The sequence below is a fragment of the Vulpes lagopus genome, chromosome 24 (assembly GCF_018345385.1).
Source record: "Vulpes lagopus strain Blue_001 chromosome 24, ASM1834538v1, whole genome shotgun sequence".
Lineage (NCBI taxonomy): Eukaryota > Metazoa > Chordata > Mammalia > Carnivora > Canidae > Vulpes > Vulpes lagopus.
The window spans coordinates 10523303-10536205 of record NC_054847.1 but is presented as its reverse complement, the minus strand read 5'-3'; the positions used below and the strand labels follow the sequence as shown (position 1 = coordinate 10536205).

Below are 12903 nucleotides of genomic sequence, written 5' to 3'. Positions count from 1 at the left end.
AGAAGCAGGGGAGCTTGATTTGGTACTTGGTGCCAGGACCCCGGGATCACGCTCTGAGCCAAAGGCAGACACTCAACCACTGAGCCACCCAGGGGCTACCACCCCCCTTTTTTCCCCTGATGAAATAGTTTCTCAAAAACTTGTATGAGTCATTCTGTTTTGCAAAGACCTGCCTGCTAAAGCAGAGTCACATTTCCTAATAGAAAATATTGTTCCTTGATCTGCTGCTAGAATGAAAGTACCATGGTGTTTCTTCAGAGGACACTAACTTCCAGGAACTCTGCTACCTAGTCCAATTGGCAGTGATGGTTCCAATGGAAGGACCTTAATAAAAGTTTCCTCGTGCGTGCACCATACAAAGGAGTATGGGCAGGAAGTGGGAGCCGAGATGGCACGGAGTGGGGAGGCGGGGAGCCAAGATCTCTGGGCTCACAGGGGCTCCCTGATGGTGTGTGCCTCGAGCTCAGTGGGGGATCCCAGAGCCCTGTGAGGGCAGGTGCCCTTGCTCCCTGCAGCCTGGGGCACTGCACGCAGCAGGTGCTTCCTAAGTGCTCACAACTTGGTGATGGCTGTCAATCTCTGTTGCCTGGCAATGGCTGAGCCAAAACTATATTCCTCAGGCAGAAATAGGGAACTGCATGGGAAGATGGGAGCTGGTGGCTTTGGGTCAGCAAATGTTGAGGGATTTAGTGTCTATGTGTGTCTTTTTGTGTCCTGAATGGAAGCCTATGGTTGGAGCAGCGTGGAGGACCAGGAAGGCAAAGTGTCCAGGGTAAGACAGGCCCATAGGGAGCCTGGTCACAGAGGCATGAGCCCATCTGGTTGAAGGGATTCCGAGCTAGGAGAGCTCTTCCCTCCTTTTGGGGATTTGGGGACCAGAAAACCATGTGATATGGTCATATTTGAAGGGTCTGTATGTCTTATTGACTTTTCTTACCCCCCCCCTTTTTTTTAAGATTTTATCCATTTATTTGAAAAAGAGATAGAGCGAGGACAAGTGAGGGGGCACCCCGTCCTCTCTGACTCCTTACTGTTAGCTCAGGGGACTGTGCTGGTTGACTGGCCCCAGAAGGATTTGAGAAAGCTGAGACCCAGACTGCCTGGGTCCCAATCCCAGCCCTGCCATCTACTACCTTGCGTGTGACCTTAGGAAAGTTACTTGATCCTCATGCCTCATTTCCCTCATCTGTGAAATGGGGATAATAGTGCGCCCTACCTCACAGGGTTGTTGTGAGGATTAGATGAGCTGATGCCGGCAGCCCCGGTGGCTCAGCGGTTTAGCGCCACCTTCAGCCCAGGGTGTGATCCTAGAGACCAGGGATCAAGTCCCACATCGGGCTCCCTGCATGGAGCCTGCTTCTCCCTCTGCCTGTGTCTCTGCCTCTCTTTCTGTGTCTCTTGTGAATAAATAAATAAAATCTTAAAAAAAAAAAAAAAAAAAAAGATGAGCTGATGCCTAAAAAGCACTTAGAGCAGGACTAGGTGCATGTCAAACGTGGTGGGAATGTTCACCATTGCGGTGTTTGTCCAGGCCGAAAATCTCCTCTCACTGATACCCCAGGGCCCCAACCTCGGCCACTGTGCCCATGGATTTTCTTCCATCCACTTCAGGTCTTGGCCAACAAGAGTCACCTGTGGATCGAGGAGGAAGTCTGGCGGATGGAGATATACCTGTCGCTGGGCGTGCTGGCCCTTGGCACACTGTCCCTGCTGGCTGTCACATCACTGCCGTCCATTGCAAACTCACTTAACTGGAGGGAGTTCAGCTTCGTTCAGGTAAAGTACTTCTTCTACCTCTGCTGGTAAGACTCCGCTAGCTCAGTGTTGGCCCTGACTCTCATGTACAGCACCTTCCCCTCCATCAACCACCTTGGCTTACGTAATCTTTGCAGCAGGATGGCTCGGTCAGATGCTAGGGCCTTCCGGAGCCTTGAGAGCTCGGCCACACCTGATGAAGAGGCTGTGGGATAAGCTCAACCTCGTGATGTCTGGGGAAGCCAGATGTAGATATGGGGAAAAAATTAGATGATGGAACACTGAACCCTGGACTAAACATTCTCAGTGTCTATGGTTCTTGTGCTTCTCAGACAAAATTCCATGATGTGCAGTCACTGCATATCTCACTGGTCTAGCTGAGAGCCAGCGAGCCGGTGAGGGAGCCTTGCCGACCACTCAGCAACCTCATCTCAACTGGCTCTGTTGTGTCCCCTTTAACCTGTTGATTCTTATGGGGCGAAGAGGAGGTAAGCATTAGGATCACCAGTTTATAGGGGATAAGACATGGCATGTACACCATGCCTATGAGATATTCAGAGAAAAGGAGGTCCGTAGTTGAATAAATCTGAGAAAAGATTTGCCTTCCCTAAGAGATTCACAATGCCCTCTGGCACATCAAAATTCTAGTAATGGGGCAGCCCGGGTGGCTCAGTGGTTTAGTGCCTGCCTTCGGCCCAGGGTGCGATCCTGGAGTCCTGGGATTGAGTCCCACATCGGGCTCCCTGCATGGAGGCTGCTCCTCCCTCTGCCTGTGTCTCTGCTTCTCTCTCTCTGTGTCTCTCATGGATAAATAAATAAAATCTTAAAAAAAATTCTAGTAATGTCTACAACCAACCTGTTACCCAGACCTACTTGAGCATTAACACCCTACCTCTCCCCACTTTGTTGGGTTTGTTTTTTGTCTTGCAGATAACATTCCACCAAATACAGTTTAGGAAATGCTGTTAATGGCCCAGGGTTTTTTGTTTTTCAGGGGTTTTTTGTAAAGATTTATTTATTTACTTTAGAGGGGATGGGGAGGGGCAGAGGGCAGAGGGAGAGAGAGAATCTCAAGCAGGCTCCATGTTCAGCTTGGAGCTCGATTTCATGACCCTAAGATTATGACATGAGCCAAAATCAAGAGTCAGATGCTTCATCAACTGAGCCACCCAGGTGCCCCAGGCACAGGGTCTTCACACATGTATTCATTCATTCAGTACGTGTTTGTTGCACACTTAAGGCATGCCCGGCATCGTGTTAGGCCTCCGATGGGATAGGGAACAAAACAGGCATAGCCACATTTCAGTCACAAGGACATCTGAGACAGGCACATTTTTTTACATTGCTTTGGCATTTCCCACCGTTCTCCATACAGAGTACGCGGTCAGCCCCCAAGTGTTGGCGGATTAACTCATCCCCTCCATGGATAGGTGCTGACTAATACTGGTTTCTGCATTGATACTGTATCAGGGCAGGGAACAGCTCTCATTTCCACCCCCAGTATCAACAAAAATCTGTCACGTATCCTCCCTGTGTGGTGAGGACACAGTACGGGATTCACAGGGGGACGCCGAGGCGCCGCAGTGCTCTTATGTAATCCAAATTAATTGTCCCTGATTGGGGACGCTTACATACCCTAGAACAAAACACAGTTGTGGTTATTTGGGGTTTTTTGTTTTTTTGTTTTTTTGTTTTTTAAATATGTCTATTTCTGAATCTCAGTGGCTCTGCTCATCTCGGAAGGTCTCGGGGGGAGTGCTCAGGGCTGACACACGCCAGCAGCAGAGGGGGAAAAACAGAATTTTATTTATCTGCCATTAATCCCCATGTGTCGCACACCCAAATCTCGGATTTTTCCTGTTCCTGCTTGGAGTATCCTGGGGTGCATGGTTTATCCACAATTAAAACAGACTGCAGGCTGCTCCCCTAACCAGAAAGCTGCTCCGTTAAGCAGCTGTAGATTACAAGCCCTGGCTCTGGCTGCCGGAGAAAGCCAGAGGATTTGATTTTGTTAGCGAAGGCTGACTGGAACCTCAGGAGCCACGCTTGACTTTACATATTGAAGAGCTGAAATGTAAATATGGAAGTCCCTCTCCCACTGCAAGAGCAGGGGGGTTGCAAGGCCAGGGGATGGGTAGAAAGGCAGGGTTTTACTTATGAAGTCAAACGCCCACATTCTGTCCACGAAAACAAATGCTCTATCTCCCGAGGGTGCTAATAGGGAGGAGGAACTGTCAGCGCCCAGAGCCCAGGTCCAGCTCTGCCTCCCCCGTCCCAGCTCTGGAATCGTGGGCAGGTGACGAACGCCCCCTGAACCTCACTTTACACTCTTGTAAGATGGAGGTAATGCCTACAGAGGTGAGAGACGACACGTGGAAGAAAGTAAAAAGCGTTTTGCATTATTCTTAGCATATGTGGCCACATTTCCATTACTCCTAAGATACCAATCACCCATTTCTGAGCTCACGAGACACCAGGAGACTCCAACTTTGGGGATCAGAATGATCCAGGGCGGTGTTTCCAAACTATAGCCGATACCCACTGGTGGGTCATGAAATCAATTTGGTGGATCATAAGCAGCTTTTAAAAAAATGAAGTAGGATAGGATGTTACAAAAATTCATGCTTTGCATGTCCTAAGGATAGTTTTTGCAGTTATATTGATTCGGTAGTTATATTTACATATGTGGTATGTCCTGGGCAGTAATGAAAAGTATGTTTCTTCCTGCGAGCCACCATCATGAAGTTTGAAGTCACAGAGCTCTTTTGGAGAAACACAGATACCCAGACCCACCCCCGACCTGTGGACTCAGATGCCCGAGAAGTCTGTTTTTGTTGTGTGTGTGGTAACCGTTGGGGTGGCTGACACAGGGTGTGGAGTGAGCAGATCTGGGTTTCAGTCCCAAGACTGCTGCCGCCCCATGAGATAGTTTTCCTAGCCTGCTGGAGCACCAGTGTCCCCATTTATGTCCTGTGGTCCTCAGGGAGGTGTGAGCCGAGGGCATGTCAGACGCACCATACATGCACCCGATAGTAGCTGGATGATTTTTGAGGTTAGCACTGCCAGCAAGGAGCTACCCGGGCCCCATTTCCTCCCGCTGCCACACACAACCACGACAGGTCACCAGGGCTCAGCAGCTGGCTGGGGAGAGCTGCAGTTCTCCAGGGGCTTGGCCTGACTCCTGGGTCTGTGATGATTTCTGGAGCTGAAAGCCATCAAAACAGTGTGTTGACTCTACAGTGATGACTTGTGTTTATCTTTATCCTTTTGTTCCTAAGATGGTTTGCAAAGGTTTAAATTCTGGGTTTTGTGATTATGGCTTTGGTTTGGCCTTGGCTGTGCTAACTGCTCAAAGTAAGCGAGTTAAACATTGTTAGGTTGCAGAATAGCCAGGTCGGGGCCGCTCACCTGGACAGAGAAATTAGGGTTCTGCTCTAGCAACTCAGTTCTGCCTCAGAGTTAGAGGGACTTCCCGTGACCTTGGCCACTCCGGCCACCTGCCTGAAATAATGACAGAGACCGGCTCTGACGGCAGCTTCATGAGCGATTGTCCACGGCCCCTCTACGCCACAGTAATTGAGCAGGAGCAAGAGCCACAGACAACCTGGCTGTTTCTTTTTTGCTAACAAGCTTACGTACAATATAAATGGCCTTCGTTTGGGGAGTGTGGGTGTGTGTTGGGATGGGGATGGGATTTTCAAAACGTTCCCAAGGAGAAAGAGCTTGAGGAAATCAAACTCCCTGGAATCATCCAGGTGTCCCATTGGCACTGGAAGTCCAAAGGCCCTTCATTACTGGCTGATGTTTGGCTGTCAGCCCTCTCTGTAAACCATTAACCTGGGACTGGGGCTTCCTGCCATCTGTCATCATGGAATTTGGGATGGCAAAAGGATGGGGATGCAGGAACGGGAGCAGCATCTCTGTGTCCTCCCACATTCCTACCACAATCCAGCACTCCAAATTAGGGGCTGGGGATGGTGGTCCACGTGAGTCAAACACTGGAGCTCCAGGGCATGTCCCTGAGGGAAATGCTGAGGCCTCCTGGGCTGGATCTCTAGGCCTGGGTGGGTTCTCATTGCTGCAGCCCACGATGCAGGTTGTGGGCCCTTTGAGGCCTCAGTGGATCTTTGTGGAAGGCACATATAAGATCAGGTCCATCCTAATCAAATAGCCTGGGCAGAGCGGCACATGGGGGCTTCTCACCGTGACCTCAACTTCAGACTTGGGTGACGAGAGTCTCCTAAATTTTTGTTCTTAGTCCTCACTGCATATTAGCATCGTCACTGAATTTCTAAAAGCTCATGATACCCAAGCCCCACCCCAAGCCAACCTCATCTGCATTTCTGGCCCAGGCTTGGGCATTTCATATTTTTCCTAAGCTCTCCATGATTTTACCATGTAGCCAGGTTTGCAAACCACAGTCTCAGACTTAGGGGTAAAACACACTTCCCAGCCATCTGAGCAAAGCCCAGTATATCCACGTGAGGAAGGGGAAGCAAGGATTTGAGGCCAGGCAGCCAGTTGGGGAGCATCAGCATAGTTGTCCAGCTTGTTCAAAGATTGATTCCTGATGGTTGGTGCTGGGGACCTTTTCTTCCCCCCTCAATTTTTTTTTTTTATTGTAGTAAAATAACACAAAATTTACTCTCTTAACCATTAAGTGTATGACTCAGTGATATTAAGCACATCCATACTGTTGTGCAACTGTCCCCACCTTCCATCTCCAGAGCTCTTTTTATCTTGCAACACTGACCCCCTGTCCCCAGTAATCACTAACCCCCCCACCGTCCCCTCCCCCAGCCCCTGACAACCACCCTTCCACTTTCCGTGTCTGTGACCTGACTGCCTCATAGAAACGCGATCATACAGTATTTGTCTTTTTGTGCCTGGCTGATTTCATGTGCATAGTGTTCTCAGGGTCCATCTGTGTCACACCATGTGTCAGAACTGCCTTCCTTTATAAGGCTGAGTAATAGTCTACTGTTTAGGAATATCCCATTTTGCTTATCCATTCTTCTGCCGGTGGACACTTGGGTTGCCTCCATGCTTTGGCTCCTGTGAATAATGCCACTGAGGATACGGGGTATACATGTATCTCTTCGGGACCCTGCTTTCCATTCTTTTGGGTGTATATCAGAAGTGGGTGGGCTGGAGTGCGTGGTAATTGTATTTTTATTTATTGAGGAACCTCCCCCCAACCCATCTTCCCCAGCAGCTGTGCCCACCCAGTGTGCAAGGTTTCCGATTTCTCCACATCCTTTCAACACTTGTTTTCTGGGTTTTTTTGACAGCTAGCCATCCTAATGGGTGTGAGGGGACATCTCATTATGGTTTGGATCTGCATTTCCCCGATGATGAGTGATGTGGAGCTTCTCTTCATGTGTTTATTAGCCATCCATAGGTCTTCTTTTGGAGATAGTTCTATTTAAGTGCTTTGCCTCTGTTTGAATTGAGGTGTTTGGTTTTCTGTTGCTGAGTTTGGGAGTCCTCTCTATAGTCTGGATGTTAACCCCAAATATTTTCTTAGTGCTCAGACCTTTTTAATCCCAGTCTTCAATATCAATAGATCAGAACTTAGAAAAATTTGGGGTGGTTGCCAGGAGGTTTGGGGTTCTTGATAGATACATCTGCAAGTGACATGGATCTGGTCGTGACTCGCAGTCAGGGAGCCTTCCATTTGGGGGCTGATCATTTTAATATGGCATACCTGTGGGTAGTAGCACAGAACCAACCGTGGCTTTTCCCACCAGGCTGTGTTGAGCCAGGAAGTTGTTAAAGATGAGATAAAAACATCTTTGAAGTTACTAAAAGCCAAGAAGAAAACAGTGGTGGCCAGGAATGATAGACACTGGGGATTTTTTGGCAACTAGTATTTTTTAGGGTTCAAAATGCTATACTTGCCAACCTGTTTAGGAACATATAGAACATAGCCATTAGAAAATGCTTTGTTTTTTCATAAAAGTATTGCAAGCAATTCTTCCAAACAATGTTCCTCCACGTACTGAGGTTCACTGTCCTGGTGTTTGTACTGGAGTGGGTGTAAGCAAGGTGTCCCCCACACTAGGGAGGAGCGAGAATAAGGCCTGGTAGCAGAATCAGACCCACTTAGAACCATGCCTGAGGGGAGTATAAGCAAGACAGTGTCTCTCAACCCAGCCCCTGGATCGATGCTGAAAAACGGGGCTGGAAGGAAATCCAGGAAGCCCAATTGTGGCTTCTCTGTGGAAAGCTCAAAACCTCCCTATAGAGAGTACCCCGAGGTACCCTCATACTACCACATTACAATTGAACACTTACAGTGTCTCCTTAGAGAAAATGCATATGTGTTCATGGCTTGATGAGTCACTGCTATTTTCATTCCTTATGTAAGAAACACAGGGCTCTCCTGCCCAAAATCTCAATGGTTCCTCAGTGCTTATGGAATGCAATCAGAACTGCCCAGTGCCTCTCCTCCATGCCTGCCACACAGCCCTGCTCCTTGGTACCCTGTGCTCTCCATCATCCCTGCCTCGTCTAGGGGCCGCAGAATGCCCAGCCATACAGCGCTTCCCTCACATCTCCCAGCTTTAACTTTGGGGACCACTGACTTCTCATTGAGGCTGACTTAGTGGCTTGCCCAGGGCCACAGTGTCATTCAAGACTCTAGCCCCCACAAGTGGACTCTAGAATGCCTCATTTGATGTCCACAAGAAACCTGACCTGCCAAAGATTCCAAGGCTAGAGCTACAGATCAGCACTTCCCAGCTATTTACATGCCATAGCTCCCAGAGAAAGTCGGGATTGTATAGCCCTTGGGATGATGCTCTTGGCTGGAGGTGGTGCATAAGAGCCACCCATGGCTCAAGGGCTGGGATGCTCCCCTTCCCTGTAAAATGGCCTAAACTGCTTCTGTTTGGGTTTGTGACTGTCCCGATCTCCACACAGTACCCATTCCCTTCCAGGTAAGAGAGTAACCTGGCGGGGTTTTCAGCTGAGGTGTTCATGAGTCAGGGTGTAGGTGGGAGGGGAAGGGCCAGCACCCGCCAAGAGCATCTATGTGATGCTCTCAAGCCTCGGGCTTCACAGATAGTGTCAGGTCACTCAGCCCATATGCCCTTGGAGCCACCCTCACTACCGGTGCCAAATCCACATGCCAAGTACACTTGTTACTTTGTGTTTATGTGTAAGTCAGCTTAAAACCAACTCACTTTTTTATCTGGCCTCATCTTAGGCCAAATATCATTAGCAAAATTAGGGCTTTGGTATGCTGGCAGACACTCCTTACTCAAATATACATTAAAATATACACAGAACCAGTAAAATGTTTTTAAACTTTGAACTTCATTGCATCTGAAGTCCTCCGGCAGCCACCAGAGGCACAAATAATGCAGTGGGGCGGGGATGGGGGCAGCATTACTTTGTCAGGTCCTCATGATGCAGTCAGCCCTACGCACCTGCAGGGTAGAGACATTATTCTCATCTTTTCTGTAGGGGAAACTGAGGCTCCAAGAGTTTAGGTATGATGAAGATCCTGCAGAGAGGGAGTGACAGGACTGGGATTGGCACCCAGACTCTTGACTATCAAAGCAGCCCTCCTTCCTCCCCCTGGGCCAGGCAAGCAGATGAGCCACAGGTGGGATCCCTGTGTGTCACCAACCACACCCCCCACCACTGGCCCTAACTCCATCTCCCCTTTCTTTCACAGTCCACGCTGGGCTTCGTAGCCCTGGTGCTGAGCACCCTGCATACACTCACCTACGGCTGGACCCGCGCCTTCGAAGACAGCCATTACAAGTTCTATCTGCCGCCTACCTTCACACTCACGTTGCTGGTGCCCTGTGTCGTGATCCTTGCCAAAGGCCTGTTCCTGCTGCCCTGTTTCCGCCACAGGCTCTCCAAGATCCGGAGGGGCTGGGAGAAGGATGGTGCCATCAAGTTTACCCTGCCAATGGACCATGCCCTGGCCCAGAAGACAAGCCACGTGTGAGCTGCCTGCCTCTGGCCCCAGAAAGCAGACACAGGCAGGATAGAGCCCTGGGCCTGTCAGGGCCGCTTCTCTGGATCGCCTGGTACGGTGAAATTGTGCACAAACTGCTAGGTCTCTGGTCTGAACTCCCAGGACACCAATGTATGCAGTGATATTCCAAATGGCACACATGCGTGTGCGCTATATATGTTCACATATATTTCATATCTATAACAGGATTTGCATTTATACTTACTTAGTTAAAAAAAGCTGAATCCCTGAGATCTCAACTTGTAGATTTAAAAGCCAGTGCCAGATGTTAGGAGAACAGGAGCTCATGCTAGTGGGATATCTGCCAAGACTGACATATACTCTCTGCACAGAAAAGGCAGTGAGAGGCTTGTCTCTTGGTGGATTTGATCCATTTGTGTCCTCGCACCCTTTTTGCTGCTTTCCCAAAGCTTTCGCAGAGCCGGGGCTTTAAGGGGGGCAGATGAGAGCTCTGCCTGGAGCTGGATTCAGTGCACAGGGCGAAAGAGTGGCTAGTGAGCAGGGCAGGGGGTGGGTCTCCTCCCTCATTCACCTCCAGCCTAGCAGGAGGTCAGGCGGGAGCCAGGGCCCTTGGGGGGTGAGCCTGCTGCCTGTAGATGGGTGCTTTGCTAGGTAGAAGGGGATAGGGGGTGTGGGCCAGACTGATCTCCCCAACCCTCTCTGAGCCGGGGAGATTTTTTTTCCCCTGAAAGCCAGAAGTCACCACAACGGCGGCACATTGATCTCTTGTGGGAGTGTGAAGTCACCTCCGCACAGGAGCCACTAATGAACCATCTTGAGAACAAGTGTAATTTCTTTCCTTCCTTTAAGTTGGTGATGACCGTTCTTTAAACCACTGTGCCTTCTCACCTTCCAGATCATTAGTTTGGATATCTCTTACAAAGGCCCAGAGCAGGCCCTTTGAAAGTCAGTTTGAGGGGGAGGGGAAAACAAGGCAGACTGGCGCTTAGCATCCCAGGGGTGCCTTCCCCAGGCCCTACCCAGGGCACTGAGGGACGGATGGTCTCCACCTAACTGGTCCTGTGCAAAAACACTGGGGACCTCTTCCAATGTCCTCTGCTCCTCCCGGGCAGAGAAACTGCCAGAAAACCGTCCTGGCACCAAGCTCCCGCACTGCTCCAGGGAGACAGGGAGAACGTGGGCAACAGGCCCCAACAAGAATCACCAACCCCAGGTGGTCATACTTCAAAATAGTTGGGAGGGTCTTTTCTACCAAAGCTACAAACTTGAAGTGCTGCTACCCTAAAGCACAAGAGGCTGGACCACAGTCAGGGCCATAGGACATGTGTCCTCAAATCCCATGCCATCCCTTGCTTGTTCAGACTGAAACCGCTTTTATTTCCCCTGTGGAGAAACAGCTATTTTTGGCTGAGCCCCCCTGCCAGCTCTAGAACCAGGATGATCTGTCATGTCCACAGAAAAAGCACCTTTGGGTGCTTTACCCACTGGGGGTGAAGTCCCAGTGGAAGACACAAGTGAGGCTGACACTGTACTCTGCTCTGAATGGGGAGCACTGGCCACACTTGTTATGTCTTAGGTCTTCTGGGCCAGAGGGGATCTTAGGAACAGAGGGTTGAGCCAGCAAAGGCTAACAAGACTGTGCTACAAGGATGCCCCTGCTTCCCCCAGGGAGGCTTCATGAGCTCATGTCTGTAGAGCACATTAGCGTCCTTTAGTAAGGAGGGGGGAAGAAAAAGAAAGCCAAGTGTAAGAATATCTCATTAGGCCAGTGAGTGATGGAGGGAAGGCAATGCAGGCAAAACTTTGCTTCCTGCAGATGTTTTCCATCTGCTGCTTCAAGGCTGAGCAGCAGAATCTTTTCTTCCAAATGGGACCTGATGGAGCGGCCACTGAGATCCTCGGAGAGGCTGGCTGAAAAAGGAGGTGGGCAAAGCACAGATCCTGGCATTTGCTTAATGAAATGAGGGCCCGTCAATTTCCTGCTGATTGGAAGCATGGAGAACAGGGGCAACTGGGATCCACCAGGTCTTCAACCCCAGTCCCAGTCAGTATTGGCTGCCTTCCTTCTCCAGCCCTCCCTAGGCCCAGGGAATTTCCTTATACCAAAGATGCTGACATACAGCAAAATCCATTATGCTCCCCTCCTCCCCACCTCCTGCTGCAGGTGCTCCCAGGGGAGGGAACTGGTTCCAAGGTGGGTGGCAGGAGGGAACAGGTGCAGCAGAGGACCTGGCCACCCACCAGCTGGACAATCAACTCATGAAAAGCAGGGTGGACTGTGTGCTTGGCCTTGATCTGGTGTTTGCTGCTCTTCCCTACCTCACTGGGCAGCTGGCAACAGCATCCCCATGAAAGCAAGTCACTCCCTTTCAGCCTGGTAAATTCTATGTGCCTCTGGGTACAAAAGTGCCTGAACCAACATGCTCCAGAAACCCTAAATGCCATGGTCTGAGGTTGATGTTCAAAATCAATGCCATTGAAACAGTTTGTGTATTTTGTGTTTACCTCGTAGAGCTTGTCAAAGAAGCAGCAAAAATAAACACCTAACCTGTGAATTTCAGGCTTTTATTTCTGTCCTGCTGGTCACCTACCTGCCCACTCATTCATTCATTCATTGGCTCAATGAGCCTTCTGATTGACCTTTGCTCATCATCAGGCAATGTACAAGGTGAGCACAGGATGATCTGGGCTAGAGCTTACCTCCTAGGAAGGGCAGGCACGCAGACCCACAGCAATAGGCAGGGAAGGACAGACAAGATCCAGGTGATGATGTGGTGGTGGTGGTGGTATGTGTGTGTGTGTTGGGGGGGACTTGTTTGTGGTGTGAAAGGAGCACCCAAAGCCAGTAGAGTTGGGGAAAGGCTTCCTGGAGGGAGCAGTGTCTGCTGTGGTCAGAAGGCTACAGCTCAAAATGTGGGTGAGAGCACCTGCTTCTCAAACTAGAATGTGCACAGGAGTCACATATGGATCTTGTTCACACACAGGCTCTAAGTCCTGATCTAGGATGAGACTGACCCTGTGCATTTCTAATAAACTCCCAAGTAACATGGATGGTGTTTGATCCTCAGACACTCTGAGTAACAAGGGCTTAGATATCTTCCTTTGTCCCTGCTGTGCTGCATTGCTGCTCTATTAACCTTCCCCAACATGGGTTCCCTGGCCATGCTGGAGAGATATGCCCCTGCACGCTG

The 12903-nt window shown here is 49.9% G+C and overlaps 1 protein-coding gene across 5 annotated transcripts in view; it reads left to right on the top strand.

Annotated features, from left to right (window-relative positions):
• The window catches only part of STEAP3 (STEAP3 metalloreductase), a 49570-nt gene extending 37303 nt beyond the window's left edge, over nt 1-12267 (top strand). For all 5 annotated transcript variants that reach the window (XM_041739502.1, XM_041739504.1, XM_041739505.1 and 2 more), the window contains 2 exons: nt 1612-1776; nt 9440-12267. In XM_041739502.1, the coding sequence (XP_041595436.1) occupies nt 1612-1776; nt 9440-9721 (447 nt within the window). In that variant the 3' untranslated portion in view covers nt 9722-12267. The remainder of the gene's footprint in view (nt 1-1611; nt 1777-9439) is intronic.
• The last annotated feature ends 636 nt before the right edge of the window (nt 12268-12903 follow it).